Source organism: Aethalodelphis obliquidens, unplaced genomic scaffold (assembly GCF_003676395.1).
Source record: "Aethalodelphis obliquidens isolate GAN/ISIS:26980383/991018 unplaced genomic scaffold, ASM367639v1 scaffold54, whole genome shotgun sequence".
NCBI lineage: Eukaryota > Metazoa > Chordata > Mammalia > Artiodactyla > Delphinidae > Aethalodelphis > Aethalodelphis obliquidens.
The window spans coordinates 282051-308401 of NW_020837998.1; the positions used below are offsets into that span (position 1 = coordinate 282051).

The 26351-nt window shown below is 36.3% G+C and overlaps 1 protein-coding gene across 2 annotated transcripts in view; it reads right to left on the reverse strand.

Annotated features, from left to right (window-relative positions):
* The window catches only part of CHM (CHM Rab escort protein), a 201709-nt gene that overhangs the window by 66183 nt on the left and 109175 nt on the right, over window positions 1-26351 (reverse strand). For both annotated transcript variants that reach the window (XM_027086060.1, XM_027086061.1), the window contains exon 9: window positions 5302-5379. In XM_027086060.1, coding sequence (XP_026941861.1) covers window positions 5302-5379 — 78 coding nt within the window. The remainder of the gene's footprint in view (window positions 1-5301; window positions 5380-26351) is intronic.

The window sequence follows — 26351 nt, forward strand, 5'->3', positions numbered from 1 at the left end:
TCAAGGAAACACTCTCATTTACCATTACAACAAAAAGAATAAAATACCTAGGAACAAACCTACCTAGGGAGACAAAAGACCTGTATGCAGAAAACTATAAGACACTGATGAAAGAAATTAAAGATAATACAAACAGATGGAGAGATATCCCATGTTCTTGGATTGGAAGAATGAATATTGTGAAAATGACTATACTACCCAAAGCAATCTACAGATTCAATGCAATCCCTATCAAATTCCCAATGGCATTTTTTACAGAACTAGAACAAAAATCTTAAAATTTGTATGGAGACACAAAAGACCCCGAATAGCCAAAGCAGTCTTGAGGGAAAAAAACGGAGGTGGAAGAATCAGACTCCCTGACTTCAGACTATACTACAAAGCTACAGTAATCAAGACAATATGGTACTGGCACAAAAAAAGAAATATAGATCAATGGAACAGGATAGACAGCCCAGAGATAAACCCATGCACCTATGGTCAACTAATCTATGACAAAGGAGGCAAGGATATGCAATGGAGAAAAGCCAGTCTCTTCAATAATTGGTGCTGGGAAAACTGGACAGCTACATGTAAAAGAATGAAATTAGAACACTCCCTAACACCATAAACAAAAATAAACTCAAAATGGATTAGAGACCTAAATGTAAGACCAGACACTATAAAACTCTTAGAGGAAAACATAGGAAGAGCACTCTTTGACATAAATCATAGCAAGATCTCTTTTGATCCATCTCCTAGAGTAATGGAAATAAAAACAAAAATAAACAAATGGGACCTAATGAAACTTCAAAGCTTTTGCAAAGCAAAGGAAACTACAAACAAGACAAAAAGACAACCCTCAGAATGGGAGAAAATACCTGCAAATGAATCAACGGACAAAGGATTAATCTCCAAAATATGTAAACAGCTCATGCAGCTCAATATTAAAAAAAAACAAACAACCCAACCAAAAAATGGGCAGAAGACCTAAACAGACATTTCTCCACAGAAGACATACAGATGGCCAAGAAGCATATGAAAAGCTCCTCAACATTACTAATTATTAGAGAAATGCAAATCAAAACTACAATGAGGTATCACCTCACACCAGTTAGAATGGGCATCATCAGAAAATCTACAAACGACAAATGCTGGAGAGGGTGTGGAGAAAAGGGAACCTCTTGCACTGTTGGTGGGAATGTAAATTGATACAGCCACTATGGAGAACAGTATGGTGGTTCCCTAAAAAACTAAAAATAGAACTACCATACAACCCAGCAATCCCACTACTGGGCTTATACCCTGAGAAGACCGTAATTCATAAAGACACATACACCACAATGTTCGCTGCAGCACTATTAACAATAGCCAGGTCATGGAAGCAACCTAAATGCCCATCAACAGATGAATGGATAAAGAAGATGTGGTACATATATATACAATGGAATATTACTCAGCCATAAAAAGGAACGAAATTGGGTCATTTGTAGAGACGTGGATGAATCTAGAGACTGTCATACAGAGTGAAGTATGTCAGAAAGAGAAAAACAAATATTGTATATTAATGCATACATGTGGAACCTAGAAAAATGGTACAGATGAACTGGTTGGCAGGGCAGAAATTTAGACACAGATGTAGAGAACAAACTTATGTACACCAAGGGGGGAAAGCGGCAGGTGGTGGTGGTGGTGGTGGTGGTGTGATGAACTGGCAGATTGGGATTGACATATAAACACTAATGTGTATAAAATGGATAACTAAAAAGAACCTGCTGTATAAAAAAATAAATAAAATAACATTCAAAAATTTAAAAGAATAAATAAACCTTGATCTTTGGGGAAAAAAATGAAAAATAAGATCTAGCTGAAAATAAGCATGCATTTAGTTACATATTCCATATTTCTCCTCTCAACATTGGTATGATACTTTGATGTGTAATCACCACGCTAAACTCAATGCTATGATCATTTATGCTTCTATCAGGTTTCCTCAGTGAAAGGTGAAAAGAAAAGCACAAAAGAGGCTATCATCAGTTTTTAATCTTCGTTCATTCATTTAACACAAAGCTACTGCGTATAATGGGTGATCGGAAACTGCCTTGGTTCTGGAGATAAAGAAGTGAGACCCTGACTTTTTTTAGGGGGAATTTACAATCATAAAAGGGGACCTGAGTTGGGGGGCTGGGTTCTGATCTAGTCTGTGGGATCAGGAAATAAACTTAGACCTTAGACCTGAAGCATGGTTAGCTCTTAACTACACCGAAGAGTAAAGGGGATGTCAAGTGTTCCTTATAGGAAAATTGGGGAAAAAAAGGCAATCTAAAACCATAAGGAGACAAATACAAACATCTGCAGATTCCTTGATTAATACGCCAATTACACTTAGAATAAACAATTAGTCAACCTGGATTGCTTAAAAAGAAATGTATGCTGGATATGCCCAAATATAAACTCAAGTTTTTCCCCTCAAAAAATTATCCCTCACTTTATATTCAAGTCCTAACAAAACATCTCCTATTACTGGTAGGTCTCTCAATTATTTGATTTTGAATGACAAAATAGTATTTGGGAAAGATACATTAGCCTGAGTCAACTTCAATCAATGCTAGCTTTAGATGTTTATAGAGACTCTTTGAGTTGATAGAATGGATATTTTAAAGAAGCAAAATTTCATAATTACTAGCAAAGATATGAATTTACAATTTTGAAGTACTGGTTGTCTCTTAAAAGAAACCTTTTAAAGATCCCATACACAATTTAGTATAGTGAGAATACTGTAGATATCATGAATATTATAAATGCAGGTCAAAGTTTTAACTGTCCCACTATTAAGGAATTAAATAGTTATGGCTTGGAATAAGTTTTCCAGCATGAGAATCATATGCAGAATACAAAATGGCTGTATCTTAACCACCCCAAGATGGACAAGAAAAAGATATTCACTGGAAAACTGAGGTTCTAGTAAAATAATAATAAATAGCATAAGTAGACATCTTGCTATTTCATTTACATTCATTAAAGTAGACACATACAAGTTGTTTGAACATTTTTTTCAATTTCTCACTGGGACTGAAGATAACCCAGTATGTGAGAATGGACTACATTTGGGCATATAAAACATCTTAAAATAACTTACTTCTAAGTGTTAAGGAGAAACTAAGTACTTTCAGTAACTCAACTGAAACATGTCATAGCTGGAGGAGACTCGAAAACTACTGCAGAGTCCATCTAACTCATCTTGCAGATAAGGGAACTGGCCCAGAGAAAACTGACTTGTGTCCACTGTCACTCATGGCAGTGACAGAGTTCCATGTCTTCTTTCACTCCAGGGTTACCTGACCATTGCATGCCTTCAGAGTCATTAGAGAATAACTGTTATGTTTGAGGTCCTTCTACAAAGATGTAAAAGAAATGAATTAAGACCTAGAGTCCCCAGTCCATCATGGAACATAGTACCACTGGCTAAATCCTGAACTTTACCTTACAGATCAGTATTTTTTAGTGTCATCTAAGGAGAACCTACATTATATTCATTTGGGGGTGTTCCTTAAAACTGCAAATTCCCTGGCTCCACTCTAAGCCCATTATCCAATTTCACTCTCTCAGCGTGAGGCACAGAAATGTGTATTTTTTTTTAACAAGTTTACCTAGTGATTCATAGGCACATTAAAATTTGAAAACTACCAAACTTTGGTCGTTAGACCCTTAGCCCTCAGCTATCTGTTGCAACTGAAATCTGCAGCAGACCACAAAGAAGAGTTCTTCTGTTCAGAGTTTGTAATAAAAACTAAGTCAAAGTTAAGGTAAATGTAGCCTTTAGTTCAACAGATGTTTTTACTGTACTAACATATCCTTTTTTTTTTTTAAACAAACACGAGCCATGCAAATTCTTCATGTCACTAAAAGTAACGTGTAGGACTGGAATGAGGCCCCCAAAAGGTAAAAGAATCTAAGTAAATAAACACCAAACAAGCAATTCATTATCTGCCTTTCCATCATGGGTACATACTCATGCTTCAAAATGAATGCATAAGGAAAAATGACTCTAAGAGTCATAAAGACAACTATTCCTTCATGAACCTCCACAGAGCCCTTCACGCATCAATATATGAGTATCTTGGGCCTTCAGAGTGGATTTTTTCACTGTAGATTATCATATTTCATTTACGTAGTACCTTTCTGTTAAATTGCTAAAAGTAAATTATAAGCCTTTAAACCATGTGCCTATTTTATCTTATAGTAGAGAATTACTTTTCTAAAGCAAATTCACTGTTTAACTATTACATATTCTAGTTGAATTTGTTCTCCACCATATCTTGAAATACTAGTAGTGCACTATAACTGGCTTGTAAGAAGTTAACAGACATTTTATGCCACTTAGACTATAGAGAATTACTGTAAAATGAAAAAAACACCTTAAAATTTATATTTTTAAGCTTCCAGTTCAAGATATTAAGGTATTTTATGACCTGAAAAATACTATTTCTTTATATACCCCTAAAAAGTCACACAAGAGATATAGGTCAGTATATGCTTAAGAACATATAACAAAAAAGAAAAATACATAGTAAATTAAATAGCTCCTAAAACTTGATCCAGTTGACCCATTTAAGTTTCAATGTAAACCCCAGATATCGAAGAATACTACTTATTTAGTGTAATTTAGACAACAGCATATGCTAGTAACTAAATAATAAATCCTAGAAAAATATAGCTGAAATATAAAAATACACAGATAAATAGACTGTGCTCAGCTTTCTTTAAAAGCAGGTACATCCTTATTTCAATCCTAAACCAGACTGTAGACCTGATACGGTTGTAAAATAATTTATCCTCAGATAACAGGGCAGCATAGTTTATGACAACAATCTACCTAAAAACTCATTAAAGTCTTTTCTCTTGGAGTGACATGCATTATCAGCACAGATTAATCTGATGAGTCTTTAGGTGAGCTCCATTTTTAAAAATGCAATAACAGAGGGCTTTGTTGTCATCTGATAAAAATCAATTAGAGGAGGTAAGGCCATAAGGAAAACTAACATCACTCATCACCCACCCCCGGCAGCTGAAATGATTTGTCTTCCAAGCTTGGATGATCAGGAGCTATAGTCATATTGTAGGGAAATTAATTTAGTTTCTATATTCTGAACTCACTTTCCTTGTTCTGGAGGATGTAAACACAAATTACTTTTAATCAAGGTTGATATGTTATTAATACCAAGGAGGATCTTTGAAGAATCATTTTTTAAAAATCGAATTTAGCATTTTTCACTTGTGCTTGGGATGTAAATATAGGAAGGTAACTTATATCATCCTCACTTTCCAGATTCTTTGTCCACGACAAGGCACTGTACCAAATGGCGAAGACAATAGATTCCACCAAACACTGCACACATCCTAGGAAGAGAATAGGAAAATGAGGATTAGAATTCTTGAGTTCAAAATTAGGGTAACATAATATTCTTTTAAATATCTAACATTTAATAAATTTAATTGGTCTTAGAGAAAAAAGATTTTGACAATTTATTACCTTTTCTATCATGGTATTAAGAATCTCTCAGAGGTAAGATTAGTAATATTTTAATGCAGCACAGGTAATAGTGCTAATAATACAATGTGGAAGCCTAGAATTGAGACCAAGCCAAAAGTGTCCCTAAGCAAAGTTCAGCTACCCCCAACACCAAACCAGCTACTGACTGAGATACATAGGCTACAAATAGCCTCAAGAGGTGATGAATGAGACCCCCCCCCTCAACAGAAGTGACCGCAAATAAATGTTAAGGAAGAAACAAGCAGGGAAAGCTCTGGAGGTTTACCATAAAAGTAAGCAAAAACTAAACCAGGAACTGAAAACCAGAGCAGTAAGCACAAGAGTTAATGCTACAGAAGCTCTAAGAAGTTTGCCTAACTCATGAATCTAAGGGCTGGGGTTTTAATGTCCACCCACATAGGGAAAAGAGAGGCCTTAGGATCCAAACAAGGCAGGGAGTAGAGAATAAGATATTCTCTAACAACACCTGGATCCTTAAAAGGACTCAGTGAAAAGGTGATCGAGGTAGAAAATCCAATGACTACAAGAGAGAGAAAACAGAAATTGTTTTACCTAAAGCCCTGTGTGGAAGAAGATATATATATATATATACCTCTATATTTATAACCAGTGGTCTGCTCTCACACAGGTTGGGAATTTGAAATTACACTACTACATGATCCAAGAAACCCTTAACCAATAAAACATCACTAAAGTGGCTCTGGGTACCCCCTGGGTATCCCCTGGAAACTTGGTGGAAGCAACCGCTAAAACTTTCTGGAGCAATATGACCTCAACCCAGGCCACATAAGATTGTCACAGAGTTCCCTTATGATGAGTTTATAATCTAAAATTATACAACAGATGAAGAAACACATCTTATCCTGAGTGAGAATTACTGGACACAATAAACAGCAGGATTAGATTCCCAAAACACTTTACTTAGATAGTAGAGCTATCAGAGATTATAAAATGGGTATGCTTAAAAGGGATGAATTAAAAACATAAGAATGATGGAAAGTCCAGGAAGAAGACTGTGGTAGGCTGAATAATGCCCCCATTACAGATGTTCACATCCTAATCCCTGCAACCTGTGGATATGTTCTCTTACACAGCAAGAGGGTCTCTAAAGATGTGATTAAATTAAGGATCTTGAGCTGGAGAGGTTATCCTGGATTATCCCAGTGGGTGCGATGTCATCGGAAAAGTACTTTAAAAAAGGAAGCAGAAGGGTCAAAGTCAGTGAAGATTTTGAGGATGGAAACAGAGGTCAGAGTGATGCTACTGCTAGAAGGGGGTCACAAGCCAAGGAATGTAGGGGCCCTATATAAGCTGGAAAAGACAAGAAACAAATTCTCTCCTAGAGCCCCAAGAAGGAAGATAGCCCTGCCTACCCATTTTAGACTTAAGACCTCCAGGACCATAATATAATAACTTGTATGGTTTTAAGCTAATAAGTTTGTGGTGATTTGTTATGGCAGCAATAGCAAACTAATATAAAGACTTCTAAGTATATGAATATGATTATGACAGACGTGGCATTACAGACCAATGGGGAAAGAATGGACCATTGAACAAGTGGTTTTGAGACAACTGTTTCACACCATATTCAGAATCAATCCCAGGTAGATGAAAGGTATAACTATAAAATGCAAAGCTTCTAGAATATAGGAGGATATACATTTGAGCTCAGGGGAAAGAAATATTTCTTGAATAAGATACAAAAAGCAAAATCATAGAGAAAATCTTGAAAAAATGAAGTATTTTAAAATTATAAACATCTGGACAACAAAAGAAAATGAAAAGCCACAGGCTAGGAAAGATATGTGCAAATATCTCACAAATTATTTAAAAATATCAGTTTGGATAATAATTTGGCCATGTCTAATAAAGTTGACGATGCATACGCCTACAGTGCAGCAATTCTACTAGGCATAAATCTTACAAAGACTCTCAGACACATATACAAAAGAAGACGTGTATAAAAATATTTGTTGCTGCATTTTTTTTAGACAGCAAAACATAGTGGTTATGGGGAAGGATTCTGACTGCCTGAGTTTATACCTCAGCTATTCCACCTACTGACTGTGTGACCTTGAACAAGGCATTTAGCCTCTATGTATCCTATTTTCTTCATCTGTGGAATGAGAATAATAGTATTTATATCACAGAGGATTCTTCTGGGAATTAAATGAGTTAATATTTGTAAAGAAGCTACACAGTGCCTGTCATACAGTATTACATAAAGCATTCATTAAATAAATAAATATAGGTACTACTTGATATACATCACATGCAACTCAAATGTCCATCAAGAGGAGAATGAACAAAAGAAAATGTGGTATATTCATATGTGTAATAAAGAATTTAACCTGGCCCACAAAGACGTCCGGCCTTTGTTCTTGGCTTCTGGGAGGTTATCTCTAAGCCCTTGGAATGCCAAGCCTAAAAGAAGTGTCTTTGTTTGTGTGTAGCCCTTGGGTCACCAGACAGTCTAACAATATGACTTAGGGTGAGGGCTGGCCACACCAGAGAGTCTTAGGGTGGGAACTAGTCATGCCAGAAAGACCAAAGTGTGATTTAGGGTGGAGACTTTGGAAACTGTGGTATTTCAGTTAACCTCTGGTGGGGCTGGAGACTGAGATCAGCCCCATGGGCAAATCAGTCACACCTGAGTGATGGAGCTCCAATGAAAACTCTGGACACTGAAGCTCTGCTGAGCCTCCCTGGTTAGCCATCCTCTGTGCATACTGCTATACATCAATAAGAGGAGAATAACACGGGGAGAGGACAACTGAAAGCTCCACATTTGGAACCCCCCTGTACTCTATCCTACACACTTCTTCCCTTGACTGATCTCAAGCTATACCCATTCCCTGTAATAAAGCATAATGGTGGGGCTTCCCTGGTGGCACAGTCGTTGAGAGTCTGCCTGCTAATGCAGGGGACACGGGTTCGAGCCCTGGTCTGGGAGGATCCCACATGCCGCAGAGCAGCTGGGCCCGTGAGCCACAACTACTGAGCCTGCGCGTCTGAAGCTTGTGCTCCGCAAGGAGAGGCCGCAATAGTGAGAGGCCCGCGCACTGCGATGAAGAGTTGGCCCCGCTCGCCGCAACTGGAGAAAGCCCTCGCACAGAAATGAAGACCCAACACAGCCAAAAATAAATAAATAAATTTAAATATATATATATTAAAAAATAATAATAAATAAAGCATAATGGTGAGTTAACAGCTTTTAGTGAGTTGTGGGAGTCCCTCTAGTGAACTATCAAAACTGAGGGTCGTTTTGGGAATCCCCCAAACATGCAGTTTGTGTCAGAAGTGTGGGAGGTCTTGTGGGGACTACACCTTCTAACTGTACAGTTGGCTTAATCTCTCACATTGTACTACGGAATACTATAAGCAATTTAAATGAATGAACTACAGCTCCATCTATCACCAGGGATATATGGCAAAAACATAAAAATTGAGCGATAATAGCAAGTTGGGGAAGAATATATCCAGAGTGATATCATTTATAAAAAGTTTTAAAACTTTATATGTAAAATAATACTATATATATATACACACACACACAATATCATTTATGGACACATATACATGTAGTAAAAGTAAACAAACATTTAAGGGAATTAGGAACATGAAATTCAGGATAGTAGTTATCTCTGAGAAGGGAAAGAGTGAAAGCTACACTGAAGGTTTCAATTGCTCAGTTTCTTTAAAAAATATATTGAGAGCAAATATGGCAAAATGTTAAGATCTGGCAAAACTGTGAGTGGTTACATGGGTGTTCTTTATATTATTCTCTGTACTTTCTGAAACATCCTTAAAATACTTCATAACCAGATTATAATAAAAAATATAAATGAGTGATACAGATAAGTGACTCTCTCTAAACATGGCATAATATTCTTATCGTATTTCTAAATTCAATCATTTTAGTAGCTATGACCAAGCTAATTAAGTTAGGTAATAATTCCTTCTGGTATAGAACAACGAGGAAATCAGGGATTTTTTTCCCATTGAAAAGTTTAGACTAATACAAGAAATGGCACATTAGAGCAAGCAAGCAAAATTTCATGTGTTCAGAAACCCTTTAGACTGCAAATTGTACCCAGGACATTAGCTACAAGATATTCTCTTCTCCTTGCTAATCTTGTTCACCAGTCACATATCAAATTATGAAACAATATTTATTACCTGCATTGGTACACCTGGTACTATTTGAGACATTGTACTCAGATTCTAAAGAGTGTTAGATGAGGTCATATTTCTGCTGGACTGTTTAGCTACATTTCTCAAGTGATATTCTGCCTCCTGTTATTGGTAAGGGAATACTGATACAGTGAAATTGATGTGATCAAGACAAACAGCCCAACTTTCACCATCAATTTCCTGATGATATTGAAGGAGATCATATGCACATGAAATGTTACTGGCCCACTAAAAATAAATAGGCTGAATTAGGTTAAGGCCCCAATATGGACAAGCAAGTTAAAAGTATGAACCACACAATTAACATTCTCTTTAGCTTGGGGATATCTTTTTCATGTGAATAGTTGCACCAGTGTTTCCAACTTCCTCGTAAGTAGCTACAGATGAGCTGTTACCAACTGACCTGTGGAGTTTTTCATTTCAGTCAGACTGGTGCATGTTTCTTTCTCTCTCTCCCTCTCTCCCTCTCTCCCTCTCTCCCTCTCTCTCTCTGTCCCTCTCTCTCTCTCCCCACCCCAACACAAACATCAATTCCCCCTCTGGGGAAAAACAATTTTAAGTATCTTCTCAGATTGCAAGAAAGGCAAGGAGATCAAGTTCAGAATTAGTCAGAGATTGTATAAGGTTAAAAAATCATAAAACATTATGTCATAGACTATTACAGGTTTATCAAAGGCATGAGAAATCCATTTAACTAAGATGAAATGCAATTTTCTAGAGACCTCCTTTCATTATATATTGTACTTGTTTATGAAACACATTGCTACTTTAGTATATAATATTATCAAGTAATTTTTTGTTTGAAAATTCATTTCTATGAAGTTTTTATGGTAAATGAGACCTCTGAAAAATACATTTAAATATAAAATGCAACAGAGGCATCTATATTTATTTTAGTAAGCCATGAAAAAATTACCAGGTTTTCAAAAACATGATTTATTAACAGTGGACATATACTATATGGAAGAAACATAAGAACGTAAAGATGTTAAGAACTGGTTTGTGAGGATGATGGTGAATATTACAGAGGAAGAAGTACAATAATGACACTGTCATGATAATCCAACAAATTTCCTTTTAATTTTAAATGAGAACATAGGAAGTATTTTGTGCTCTTGGAAAGATGACTTGATATCTTCTATAAGTGTCTGTAACTGCAAAAGCATACAGTTGTATGTATATGTGTTTTTCATACTGCTTCTCACTGTTTTTTTTTCCCCTACAGCAGGTTTACTTGTTACGGGAGCTATGTGTTGCTCACAATGGTGGCATTTGTTCTTTCTCACTTCAGTATTTTCATCAATGTACCTAGTGCCCAAGTGACAAAAAACAGTGTTTTGTAAAAAGTGCCGGGCAAAATGATGGGATTGATGAAAACTCCTCTGTGTGATATTCTTATGAAGTATTTTCACATTTAGTCTTTTTAAAAAATGTTTGTGGTTAGGGGAGAGCTACTTGGTGGCAATGAGCCACTGAGGAACTCTTTTATGAGTGGGTAAGAAGCACAACAGCAGGCAGTTCTTGAGAGCTGCATGCAAAACTCATTTACATGAGAAGTAGGGAATTACATGAGAAGTGAAGAAATAACTGTTGGCTACATAGTGGTCTTTGGTGCACACAGTCAATAATAATGACAACAATACAAATAATCATCATGGCTAGCACTGAGTGCTCATTAAATACCAGAAGCTTTACATGTATTAACACACTGTATCCTACAAATCCATGAGGCAGAGTTTTAGAGATTTGGAAACTGAGGGAAAGAGAGGTCAAGTGACTTGCTTAAGGTCATTTAGTAAATGGTACTGCTGAATAAAAACTCAGGCGATCTGGCCCCAGTGGCTTCTCAGTTAACCATCATACAAACTGCTTCACTGTTAGTACCATCCTTTTTGGTGTTATGAAGGAAAGCAACACGGAGTCAGATAGTCAAAGTTACTCTTAGAGTTGTTCTAATTCCTGAAGAGTTGTAAAGATTATTACAAAGAGTAAAATAACTCCTCAATTTCTACATTGTCTCCTAAAAAGTACATGTTTATTCTCTATCTGTAATGTTAAATGGATTATGTGTGACTGCATTTTAGTTAGAACATAAGCTCAGAGTAAGAGTAACCATGGGAGTACTCATCTTTAGAGTACCTAGCAAATTATGAATACTTTGCAATTCACATTTTAAAAAGTGATTTATAAAGTATATATTGGTAAGCTAGAGATTTTTAAACAGAAAAAGTGCTGTTAGTAGAAAGAAAACATTTTACCATTAATTCTTTGGGAGGTAATAAGTTTCTACAAGACACGTTTTCTTCCAGTGCATTAAATGGCAGCCTAGTGATCCAAGGGTTAACATGCCTTTTGATGGACAATTAAGCTGCCAAAGATGGTGAACATCAATGACTAAAATGCCAGTCAGGTCCCAGATTTCCCAGTTCATATCAGCCATCCTGGGGCCTAACATAATGCCTGGCAAGATAGCTCTGTACATCTACCTTCTAGAGTGTACTATGGGGCTAAGAGGCAAGAAAGTATACGTTTTATGGGACTTAAAAAAATCTACAAACATACTAAATACAGTAGGTAATACTACCAAAAAAAAGTCAGTACAGAAATACATTTGAAACACTTTATCAAATGCCATTAAAAACAAACCAAACAAAAAAGTCCATTATAAGAGAGTTCTGAGTGACCACTGATCATCATCACTGTGCTTTAGTGACACTTCAGCTTAACCTGTACTGATACAGCAGAAGTTCCATTCAACAGTAATTAGGCAAGTCTAAGTTTCATGAGAGACAGACAAGCTTCAGTGATTCCATCTATCTATACAAAGTTCAACTGTGGTTACTTATTTGTAACTATATTCAGACACATACATCTATCAGAGCATTACATTTATAGTAACACATTGAGCTTTCCATCATGTTTAACCAGTGCCTGCTGGTCTGAAAAACCTGTATGAGGAGGCTTACATGTAGGTATATGTGTTTATTTTTAAATATTTAAATACACACATACATACAGTGGGTCCCAAACGTCTTAGTGCTGTTGACACACACATACTTTTAATATATATTACATAGAATATAGTATGTTTATGGGTTATATACTTACATTGCATATTTATACTACTACATCATGTTAACTGGTTACATATTTATATTACTTAGCATGGTGTTTACTTATACTACCATCCTTTTTTCCCTTTTTTTCTACTTTCTTCCAGCAGGAAGTAGGGAGAAGGAGGGTGACTGTATAGTGGGTGTCAGAAATGAATGATGCATTTTTGCTGTAGTTGGTCTGTCTCCTGGGAATAAAAAATTGGGCAGCATGTAAGTCACAGTATCATCTCCCCCCTCCACTCAATATCTCCCCAACTGAAGCTAGTGTCATCCAACTCAGCATAGATTTCCTATTGGCCCAGAACTGAATGCTTTCTTGAGAGCAAGAGCTACACAACAGGGAATGATTCCTGCAGCCTCAGGAAACAGTTACGTTCATAACAATCCCAAGCTAGGCCTCATCCCTTGCTATAAGTTCTTGGGATTCATTACTATGAAGTTTTAGACTATGCAGCAAGACCATGAAAAAAGAAAGAAAAACAAAAAAAAAACAAAAACACCTCAAATGAGTGCTCCATTACAACGTGGTCTTATTCACAGTGATCCAGTATGACCAAAAAGGCACATCTTACCTAATATTGGTCATGGTGATAGAACCCAAAGGAACTTGTTTGGGAAGCAGTGATCACCAAAACTAAAAGGTCACTAAAAGTCAAGTGTAAAATCTCAGTCATGATGTACAAATTGCACAGAGATCAAGAGATCACCTCTTAGAGGTGGTTGTGCAATCCACATGTATGGTCAACCTCTGGAGTCAGGCTGCCTAGGTACCTATCTGGATTCCCCCACTTACTAGCTGTGTGACTATGCTTCAGTTCTCAAGACTATAAAATGGGGATAATAATAAAACCTACCACATAGGGTTGTTGCGTGGATTAAACGAGATAATGCCTGTGAAGTGCTTATTCTGTGCCTGATACACCATAAACATTCAATAAATTGTAGCTTTTGTTGGCTATCACCTTCTATAGCAAAGAAGACAATGATTAAAGACTGTACCACCCATGTGGGGTTTATAAGGCTAAACTGCCATTACTATGAGAATCTGCCTCCAGGTGTTCAAGGCCTGTAGTTTCCTCTAATACAATTTAAGCAACTTAGGTACCACCTGGTCAAGTCAACTACCTTCCCCAGAGGAAACTGTGACAGTTGTAAGAGAACTGCTGATGCTGATGAACACTGAGATTTATTTCTTCATTCCCAAATATTTATGAAACTAGGCCTACTATGCATCAGCTACAGTTCTGGATATTAGGGATATAAAAGTCAACAACACAAACACTGTCCTTGCTGACGCATAACTTATCTAGTGCACAAGAGAGACAAGAAATAAAGTAATAGTAGACAGTGATATGTGTTCTGAAATAGTAAAACAGGATAACGTGAGGGTGATACATGGGTCTGAACATTAGATAGGATAATCAGGGAGAGCCTCTTTGAGGAACTGATATTTGAGCTGAGACCCAGGTGACCAGAAGACATCAACTATGTGAAGATCTGGAGAAAGAATATACTAAGCAGAAGAAACAGCAAACTTGAAACTTGGAAGTGCAGAGTAGCTTGGTGTATTTGAGGAAGAGAGACAGCACTAGAGGGGTTGGAATGTAGTGACTTACGGAGAAATATCGTATGAAATGGGGTCACAGAGATAGCCAAGGTCTTGACCATGCAGGGCTTCAAAGGCCACAGCAAAGACTTTGAATTTTATTCTAAGAACAATGAGAAGCCACCAGAAGGTTTTGAGCAGGACAGTGACATAATCAGACTAGTATTTTTTAAAAAAATGAGCCTGGATGCTGTCTGGAGAATTGTCAAGGGGGCAAGAGTGGAAAAGGGGAGGCCAATTATGTCTGCAGTAGACCAGCGAGAGATGATGGCAGCCTGAAGCAGGGTCATGGCAACAGAGACGAAGTGGAGAGATTGGGGACATATTTGAGACATAAAGCTGACAAGAATTGCTGATGGACTAGATGTAGCAGGAAGATATCTTCCTGAAGACAAGTTTAAGGTAATGCACATATCCATGAGAGCAGTCTCCCCTTTGAAGTGTGTAACAATCAAATCCAACTGCTCAAGTCTGGTACAGTCTTCCCGTACAAGCAGCGCTTTGAAGGGCTCCTGCAGAAACCCTCTTCCTCCACCTGGGGTGTGGTTATTAGAGTCAGCTATTTGTTACAAACTCAACAATCACTAACTCCTGACCATTCATCAAAATTACTACTTAATACTAATTTTACATAGGAGGGCACAATGAACGGATTAGTTTCTGTGCTTTCAAGGAGTTACCATGGGCCTGGAAGGGCACAGCATTATTAATGATTCAAGAAATTATATGGTATAAGTATCTGAGTCAGTGGGTCTTTTGATGCAAATTTCACACTCACTGAAAAGGTTGTGGGCAGATGGATTGCCCTTTAGGCACTGCCGTCACTCTGGGAAGGCATTATCATCATGCTTAACTTAGAAAAAGCTGTCAAAAAGCAATACATAGCCTTCAGAAAACTCACTCCCAGAAACTGCCCCTATTTTATAGATCTTAGCCATATATCTAGCTTCCTCTGTTCTTGGTGACATTCTGTAGATGATATATTCTTTTTTTTTCCAGCTTTTCCAGCTGTCCTTAAATTTAACTTTCTATAGGAAAAGTCACAATAAAACTATGTATTGGATGACAGAAACAGATCTGTATTTAATAACTGCACCAGGGGCCCAGAATAAATTAGCATAAATTACAGAGTACAAGTCATCATTCAATCTTTAAAAAATAAAGTCTTCCAAAAATACTGGGGGTCAATTTATACGCTTGGGTCACAACCTAGGTTCTGTATCTACAGTTCTTGTGTAAAATGGCTCCCTGGTTTGTAAAAGGGCCAGAATCACCATGCCAACTCAATGATTCTTCAATACAGCCCATCACAATGACATCCACAGAGCTTTTAATGAAAAAGCACTGGTGTTTCCTGGCTACTCTTTAAACATATTATAAACTAAGCTCTTGATAAAACTGCATTTTTCAGTCTGAACACTCAGGCTAACAGCCTCATGTTTCTTATTTGCCACATGTCTGCTAAGGCAAATTCATTTAAAAATAGATCTTTCAAATTCAAAAGAAAGCCTTTTGTTCAAACTTTTGGGATGTAGCAAACAAGTCTACAGTAAACCAACTTATGTTCTCCATGAGATTTCTTTTGATTAATCTCCTTTCTCAGACTTTCTCTGTTTGACATTCTATAAATGACATACTCATCTCTTGTTTGAATAATCCTTATTCAAACCCTTGATCCATTTTCCTGCGTAGTCTTCAAAACTCAAATTGTACAAATAACACAGGTAAAAAGGCATCAATTTTGAATCAGGACAATAATATACTCTTTTATTTCTAATGACCTTTATGATTATGTCAAGTATTATGTAAGTCTTTCTGAATGTAGACACAGAATACCCAAAGTAAATATCTTCAGAGATCCCTACATAATGACTCCTGGATCCCTTTCATGAGTTGAAAAATATGTGCACAGCCATCTTCTCAGACATAGTCTTTCATGCTATTTTCCTGCCTTCTCACATTGCCTTGTGAAACAGTCCTTCAGCTAATACTCTTCAGCTTAGTATTTTACTATCTACAAGCTCTCAGTGTCAACTATAAATTGGGAAGCATCTGGGAGAGTTACTATGCTGACCCCCCAATCATTTATAAAAATGTTAAAAAAAAAAAAAAAAAACCTAAACATTGATTCTTAGGAGAGCCTACTGTAAAAATCTCTCCATGCAAGTAAGAGCTCATTTAAACCACCCGTTTGTTTCTTCCTTCCTGTGTTTAAACTAGATCTCTCTGCATGACTAAACATTATCCCCAACCCCATGGGGAGAGGACATTTTTTAAAGCAGTCTTTGGTATAAAATCTTATCAAAGGCTTTTTGAAAATCTAAACTGTTCACTGGCTCCGCCTTGTTCACACCTTATTTACCCCTCTCAAAGAACCCTGTTAGATGCTGAGGTATAATTACCTCACAAAAACCATGTTCTTTCCTCCTGTGGGTTATTATATGTTCAATAACTTCACCCTTTAGCTATTTATTACAAAACTGACTCTCAAGTCGAATAGTTAGCCTTATTCCTCTGTGGTTCCTTGGGCTCCTTCTTTAAACTATGCACCCTCTACACACCACAGCAATTGATTTCCTTCAACTGCCCCTACCAACCTGAACCCCTGCCCAAGCCTGTCACATTTTAAACTGAGATGGTTCACACACAAAAGTGACCCAGGCCTCTGCGATCCCAGATCCTTTCATTTTTCTCCTTTGTTGGCAATTCATATAGTAAAATAAAACAAAGTAGAGTCACTTCTGTTGGACAAATCCTAGAAAAGGCCTGCAAACCTTCTCAGTTCAAAGGTTAATGGTACTGGCCTGGGACCTGAAGGTAGAGCTGTCAGCCATGATTCACCTCGGGCTGTGTTATGAGACTGAAAGTGCTCAAATTACCCAACCAGTTACCTGCCCTGCACTAATCTGCAATAGATGCAAAAGTATTAAGTCATGGACTTAGCCCTCTGTTAAGCATATGAGACAAATGACATTACTAAGTGCAATAACTAGAGAAAACTGAAGATTATATTATGTGGTAGAGACTAAAAGCATTCTAAAAGGGAGTTCAGAGAAGGAAGAGGTCAACATGTTGGAGGAGGCAGAATTACAGAATGTCAGAAACAGAGAAAACCTTTACAACAGCTGGACCAATTCCCTGTTACAGAACATCAGAGAAGTTAAACTACTTGCCGAAAAGCACACAGCTTCTTGCAGCCAGAGGTACTGGAAGATCTGATGGCTGGGCCTGAATCAAGCCTTGGAAGAGGAATAGGGTAGGCTGTTAGGGGTGGGGGCAGACTCTAAAAGGTGAGAAAATATAAGGAAATGTAGAAAGGTGAGAATGTATATAGATATCTGAATAACTGAATGGATGTACAAACTGGGGAATGACAAGAAGGAGTTGAAGGATCAAATGATTATGGAATGGGGTTAAAAGGTATGTAGAAGCGTTGGATCTGATGTGGCAGACAACAGAATGCCACTGGAAGTGACAAGTCATCTCAATGAAGGTGGCAGATACTGGAAGCAGGAGGACTGCTAAGGGTTACAGCAGGAACTCAGTTAAGTGATAAGTCCTGGATCATGGCAGAAGAGTGGAAACTGAGGAAAGCATAACTCTAAGAAATTGAGAAGAAATAACACAGTAATTAGGACAGAGTCAAAGGTTAACCCCAGAATTTCTAGGCTGTTGACTTGTGACAAGAAAAATATCGCTGGAATGCTTGTGGTTTCCTTAAGGGGTGCTCAATTTATATAGTAACTCAAAATCCAAGTTTAGACTTCAGAAATGGTATGCGCGTGGTATAAATACACTACCTACCACAGTTGCTAACAATGAGTTTGATGTAATGAAGAAGAATTTTAGAATGGCTATAATAATTTTCGAAAAATCTCAATTTGGTGAAAAATATCAGCCTCTTAAATGCACAAATAAAAATTGTCATTTATCTATAGCAAGGAGTTGCCAACTGGAAGTCCATAGGATAAATCTGCCTGTAGATAAGTTTTGTATGACATCACAGTTAAAAAAAATTCCCTTGGCAAAAACGATCTGGATCTCTAGCTTCTTTGAATAAGAGAAAATCTGACAACAATGGGTCTGCAATTGAGACTTAGGGTCGTATGGCAGCTGCTCCCTTTAGGTGCATCCTGTGCTCAACAGTTCAGTGTGGTCGCTACCACTCCCACCATGTCCTTCCCAACTTCACTTCCTTTCTGTGACCTGATTGGTCCCTGGAGACATTTGTAATTGCAATCCCTATGCCTCAGTTGTTCACTACGTTTTCTTTTGATATTTTTATTTACCTTGTCATGAATGTTCTATGTTAAACGACTATTATTCAGGATGTTGTTCATTACAATTTAAAATAAGGATCTTCTAAAAGAAAAAGAAATCCATTAAAGACACAGCAAAATGCAAATGTTAACAGAATTGGTAGAATTCTGACAGTGTTCATTCATTTTATTAGCTATAGAAGATACTGAAAAAGGGAAAGGTATTTGATGTTCTGAGGTGGCCACAATTTATTTTTCTGAAAACCAGTAGGGTGTTTCCATTTCAAATTGACTGTAACAAGTAATGGAGGAATCTTGGGAAAGCCTGTGAATTATTTCAGCTTCCTTTAGATTAAAAAAAATCTACCTATGAGAGGCAGTGTTAAATCAAAGGTTAAACCTTATTTTGAATTCCTCTTACTTAGAATGCTAACACATTTTATACTTTGGTTATTTACTATTTAATACAGAGATATTCTTCATACTTTTCAGACATTAAAATTAACACAATGAAAATACAAATTTGAAAAATAAGCAATGGTCATTCATGTGAAATTCATATCTGGGTCTGCCTAATGACAGAGAATAAAGACAATTTTCCTCACTTGTGAACATGTCTTCCTCTGTCAAACTAAAAGGAAACAAAGAAAAATGTCACTTTCAAAGATACAAAATAAAATAATTATACTGCACATTAATTAGAAAAAATGACAACTTGTTTTCTAAGTTCACAAAGTCTCAGATTTTTTTCAAATATAAATTTATTTTAATAGGCTCTGACAGATGTAATGCTTGACTGCACAAAGCTGTGGTTAGAGTTTAAGTATCATCAGCTATGGGTGATGGAGATCTACCATTCCCGTACATGCAACTGTAAAAAATACAAAGCTCAGCAGCAAGAAATTTCTCATTTGTCCCACTGTAATTAAGTTAAAAAGAACATGCGAATCCAAGTAAATAAGTTCCTGAAGAATTAAGAAGCACTGAGTCTAATGAGATATATTTTTTCTGTTTCATATATTAAACTGCCACTTCAATTACTTATTTATAACAAGCTCAAATAAAATTCATAAAAGCAACATAATATCTATCCAATATATTATTCAGATAATTGTATATATTTGGAGCATAACCTAACTCTTTGATGCCATTAACCCCAAATAGACATTTAAACTGACAGAAGTCTAAGTGAGTACTGCTTCCAACAGTGATTTAGATTTTACTCAGAGCACATCAACACTGTACTCACTTTCAACTTTGCCCTGGTGACATCAAACTGTATTACAGATAAATTAACAGTTGTGAAAATTTTTGGCTGGTAGCCCTTATCCTACATAGCCTTTAAAAATACAATTTTAGTGCCTATCAAGGTAGGAATCAGCAGTGGTAATTTTTTTTAATACAGCTGCAAAACAATAGGACCCATTAATAGCTGAACTTTTGACAGCACTATTCATGATGATTTATGAGTTTGTATATAATTTGATTATTCTATTAATTCTGCTGATTACTGCTTCAGCTAATAAACTGAAGGTCACTTCCAAAATAAATCTTCATTACATTTCACAGAAAGTAACTGCCTCCAACTAGTTTTTTTCTCTAATTAAAAACTAATGTAACAAGAAAATAAGACTTCAGGGTTACTGCATCTGTTGCTACAAGAAAAATGTACTGTGTGGATATAATGTTCCCAGGACAAATCCAACAAAACAAAAAGTATCTCTTCATCTAATTTCTTTACCTTCAAAATGGAAGAACTATTTTATACATATTTATTTGTACTAATTTTGAAATTACAAGAATAAAATCTGAACTGTATTAATGCTTGAGAATTTGAAAACAAAGAATCTTTGAAAATATTCTTCAAATTCATTAATGTAAAATGTAAGGCACTGTTTTCATTTCTAAAATTATAAATGTGGGATTCTATTCAATATATATGAAAAATGAACAGTAGGTCTTTGCCTTAACCAGAGTTTTTCCTAAAGGTGGCAAGAGACCTTCTCTGCCGCTTAAGATAAATACTGGGCACAAGGCCCTGACAGCTTTGGAGGGAGATCAGAGGAAAAATGGCAAGGGCTCACATTAATGTATTATTCTTATTTAATCTATTTTTACACACAGAACATTCTGTGTCCTGGATTTAATGCTTCATTTTATTACTTTTTTTAAAGTTCTCTAGACCTTCAGCTGAGGTCCTATCATCAAAGCTATTGAATCATACAACTACATCAAACCAATAAAGAAAATTAAACATGATGCATACTTTTCCACAGAAGTCAAAAAGTAATCCTCAAACAGGAAATCATATTTCAAAAGATAGAAAGTTTGCATATAAGAAATTATTGGGACACAGAGATGCTACAAAGAGCAGGTAGCAGTGATTTGTATGCTCACCCATGGCCTCAATTGGGGTACTGTCACAAAGTCCACTCTAACTTGCTCATTGTGTCCCGGTCATATTAACCTTTCTATAACTCAGAAGACCCCACCTTAGACCTTTGACACAGTTCCCGCTGCCTAGACTCTTTCCTCAAATCATCGAAAGCTGAAAGGGTACAATCTGTGGTGTCACTACACTCAAATGCCACCCCGAGTGGCCTTCCCTGACCATCACAGCATCTAATGGGGCACCTCCCTGCCCCAACCAACAGTCACTTCCTTCCATATCACCCTGTATTTTCTGCACAGCACATATAATTCTCTTAAATTTTGTCTACTGTCTTTCCATCCAACACTCTTCAACACTCTTCAACATCCCCACCCCACCAGAGACATTCTGTTTCCAACAATGTATGTCTAGCACCTACAGAAAAGCTAGTATAAAGCATTCAATACATGCATTTATTAAATTAATTTTTATTCTAAATTTGCATATGATAAAACAGAGAGCCCAAATTTATAGTCAACGCTCTCCTAACTTTTCATGTAAAAAAGTATTCGTTTTAGGTCTTTGGTAAAAAACTCAGTAACTGTGACCTAGTGAGTGAGTGACTGAGTGTGTGCGTGTTTGAGTGTGTGTGACAGTGTATGGGTATTTAGACAAAACGCATATGGCTATCAAAGAATGCACAAAAACTGCCAATGTATTGGCGGTAACAAACATAATGAACACTCTTACTAGGTTCCTCGTGATCAAGAGTACACATCTGCAAGACACGTTACTGGCTCAATCTTTGGCCAGGGAAGATATCCGTTTCCAAGAGGACATATTCAGTGGAAAGGAAAAAAAATGAGATCAGAACCAGTTTAAGTCTCCAAGGTCTCAGAAACTTTTTGCCTTTTACAGGTTTATTTTAAACTTTCTAATGTAGAAAAAGCTGATTTCAGTGAAACTTCAAGTTTCTAGTTTAATAATCATAATAACTAGTATTCTTTACTCTTGTAAAAAAGTAGTACATAAACATATAAACACTGAACTGTTTTCTACACTATTCCTACATTCTGGGAAAAAATGCTTCGACTCTGATAATTTGACCTTGGAAATATATACTCTTCTTCCCAGTCCTCACTGGAACCTTGTGAAAACACATTAAAAAAAAAAGAGGGTGCGTGTAATCCTTTCCCATAACTTAATTTCCCCAGTATATGGACTCAAGCGTACATCTTTTAACTCTAATGGGAAATTCAAGTTTTTATCAAGTTATTTACAGGAGGATCAGTTTTTTCCTTTGTCAATAAACAATGTAAATATTTAAAAAGGCAAAACGTGCTTACAACACTAGAAGCCATGGTAGGAAAAAAAAAGCTTTAACATTCTCAGACTTAGACAACAACAACAAATTTGTTTATCCAATGATACTTACCATATTGAGCAATCTGGAGGAACTGTTTTAGTTTTCAAGCATTAGAGTAGTTTTGACACTATGCATAAATTAAGGCTGGGATACTAAGTAAATAACAGGATGGTCAAAGTAAAGAGGATAAATGTTATGAAGGCTATTTTAAAAACCAAAATGATTCAAAGTAATTCTGATTAAAAAAAATTATCTCATCAACTTAATTTTTACATTCTTCATACCTTCTATACTGTCTAAATTTCTTATCATAAGCATGGATATTCTGATAAGCAGAAAGAGAAAAAATTATTTCCTTTTAGGAAAAAAATAAAGCTCAACTTGCTGCAAGGTATAACCAGGAAGTGTACAGTAGCACGTTAGGAAAGAAAACAGCAAAAGAGTAAACAGAATCTGAGGCTTACTGAATATATGCACTGCTGAAGATACATCTTTCAATTGACTTTATGGAACTAAAAATACATAAAAATCTAGAACCACAGATATAGTTCATATATCTTATATACTATTTTTTTTCTTCTGAACAAGACATCTAAAATTATGTTTTCCTTTATTCCTAGAACACAAGGAAACATACATATTGGCTGTTAATAAGCTACCTTCCATTTGGTAAGGTAAAAGTGATAAAAGCCATCACTCATAGGTGAGTTCCAGATTTTGTATGAATTTTATGCTCAGTTTAATAACATAGTGGTTCTCAACCTTGGTATTCTGCAAGACAGTGTGCCTTAAGTTTGTGGGAGAAAAAAAAAAGGTGGCGCTACAGTGAGACTCATGCAGAGACTATAGCCTCTCAACTAGGCCAAAGCCTGAGTGGGTCAAACATGCATAAGGATGGATGCACCATGTATGCTGACAAAGAAAGGGGTTGAGAACTACTGGTTGTCTAAATATCCTATTCTTAACAAAACAAGAAAGCATCCTACATCACAGAGAACTTCAAAGCTGCCCAAGTACCTTTCGCTATGCTTTTGTGCTTTGCTGTCTTCGGCGTCCTTTTTGCTACCGTGATTTTATTTCCCACAGACAAGTAGCGTGTTTTTCTCATACCATTTCAACCTATTAACTACATGCTCCAAACTGACATTAAGGAATTAAACTCACTTACGTTTTCAAACTTAGCTTTGTATCCCTAGAGAAAACATTCCTACTTAGGGGAGATTTTACCTATGGTTTGACATCTTCCAGGAGGAACAAAATGCATAGAAGCTCAAGCTTAATCTGCAAGGTTGACAGATTCATTTTCTTAATCTCACTAACTATATATCATATATGAGGGTATTTAAAAAACCTTTCTGAATGCAGTGATCAGGCCAATTTTATTAGTATTCTGTGACTAAGATCATTTCCATAAAGAATGGTTAACAGCAGAAACATTCAGTCTGCTCAACTGACTGAACATCAAGAGCATCAGTATGTTTATTGGGCCCTTAAAAATACCAGCTCCACAGTTTACATTCCAAGGAAAATTCTTTTCTACCCCAGCCAGTATTCAGGAATAAAGCAATATCTTTTCTCATGTAAGTTTTGATAATATTAGATCTCTAATTATTATTATTATTTTTTTTTGTGGTACGTGGGCCTCTCACTGGTGTGGCCTCTCCCGCAGGCTCTGGACGTGCAAGGCTCAGCGGCCATGGCTCACGGACCCAGCCGCTCCACGGTATGTGGGATCTTCCCGGACGGGGTCATGAACCCGTGTCCCCTGCATCGGCAGGCGGACTCTCAACCACTGCGCCACCAGGAAGCCCAGATCTCTAATTATTATATACCAAAAACTGTATTGGAGATAAGTAATAGTCTCATTATGGCCAGAATATTTAAGTTAAAATTTGAAAGAAGATGACCAAATGCTTCTGCTTTACACTTGATTTATCTGTACCATACAGACACTGCCTTAGTCTGCCGGTTTTAAAAGAGTCCATTTTAAGCACTAAAAGATTCATGTCCTAAACAGACATTCAATAGTGGGTTTTATTTCTACTTTAGAAATACAAAGAAAACTAATGTTTGTTTTCAACTGATTTGTTTGTGAAAGAAGTACATCATAACATGCACTACCACAATGCAGGGAAAAGTCAGGTCTAACCTCACAAAAAAGGGACAAGCAAGAAAGCCAGTTCTAGGCAGGGGAGGAGGTGTTGCACTAGATTTCAGACAGCAGTGGCTCTGATCCTGGTACATCCACCTCTATACTAGGACCACTACAGGATGACAGTTAAGTGTTGATTTTGAAGACATCATGGAAGGTGGAAACACTTCAGTCAAAAATTTGGCTCTCAATTCATTAAGCATTTGGAACCACTCCACTATACCTAAGAACGCAAATTCTCATCTGCACAACTTAAGAAACTTGGAAATTTTAAAATTTTGTATAACAAAGGCTCATGTAGTGCTTATCATGTGCCAAGTACTCTTCTAAGAGCTTTGCAAATATTCATTTCCTTAATCCTCATAACAGCCCTATATTGTTATTCCATTGTTATACAGGAGGAAACTGAAAACACAGGGTGGTTAACCAGTAGGTAAGTGCCAGAGCCAGGATTCAAACTCAGCAAGTCTGGCTTCAGAGTCTCTACTCTTAACTACTAAACTATGCTACCTCTAGGAATATGATATGTTAAAACATAAAATTAGGATCAAAGTTAATTGTTCATTCAACAAATGTGTATAATTCAAAAGAGGTTATTTTAGAGTTAATTCCTTCTATTTTTAAATGCACCTGAAGAATATGGGTCTATGCATATGGGACCACAATTAAAGATTATAGATTCAAAAATGAGTATTTTCAAATTCAAATATAAAAGAGATTTACTTAAGAAAAAAAGCCACACTGTGATCCCATTTTTCTTTTCTTTTTCTTTTTAACATCTTCATTGGAGTATAATTGCTTTACAATGGTGTGTTAGTTTCTGCTCTATAACAAAATGAATCAGCTATACATATATTCATTTTTCTTTTAAAAACTCTAGTTGGGTAAGCAAAAAGTTTGAAAAATATGGCTGTTTACAAATACATGTGCACTTGTATGAATTAACGTAGGGATACCAGTCTAAATGTAAGTTAAAAATTACAGGTTTATTATATTCAATGTATGTGAATTAAAAACTGTAGGAGTAATTAAAATAATTAGTTGAAACTAGTTTGGCTTCTTGAGTAGGCTAAATATACCTTCCTGTTTATGCTACTCATTTGTTTAGCAAACTGTTTACATACAGAGTATAAAGTAAAAACATTCAAATTGTTATGAATGTTAAACTGGTGAGATTAAAATTGGTGAAGTTTTGCCATATGGAAGTGGGGTGTTTTTTTGGCAAAACTTTTATTCTATTTCGATATATCAGGCAAGTGAGAACCTACTGCCTAATTTGGGGAGAGGGGAGAAGATGAGGCATGAACAGATAGAAAAATAAGGAGGAATGGTTAAGTTACATTAATTATTTCAGCCCCAAGAAAGCTCTCCTTTACAAATTATTTCTCTAGTACCTGAAAGATAAAACAGTTTCTGTCCTGCAGTATTTAATTTCTTTCCATGGTAATTTCTAATTCCGTTTTCAAAATATTTAACTTATTAAGCACCTATTATGTGCCAGCCAAAGTTCTAAGCAGTTACCTATGTATGAGAAAAGTATACCAAATTCAATAGTAAAAAAAGAAAAATTATGGAGTACCCATTTACGCGCTAGGAACTACAGGAGACATAGAGATGACTTAATTTTATACCGCAAATATATCTATCAACAGACTCAAATTATTAGGTAATTTAATTACATAATTAAATTCTAAATCTAGTTTGTATAAACTGGTCTACAATATATAAATTAATGTTTCAGTAATTACAAAAAC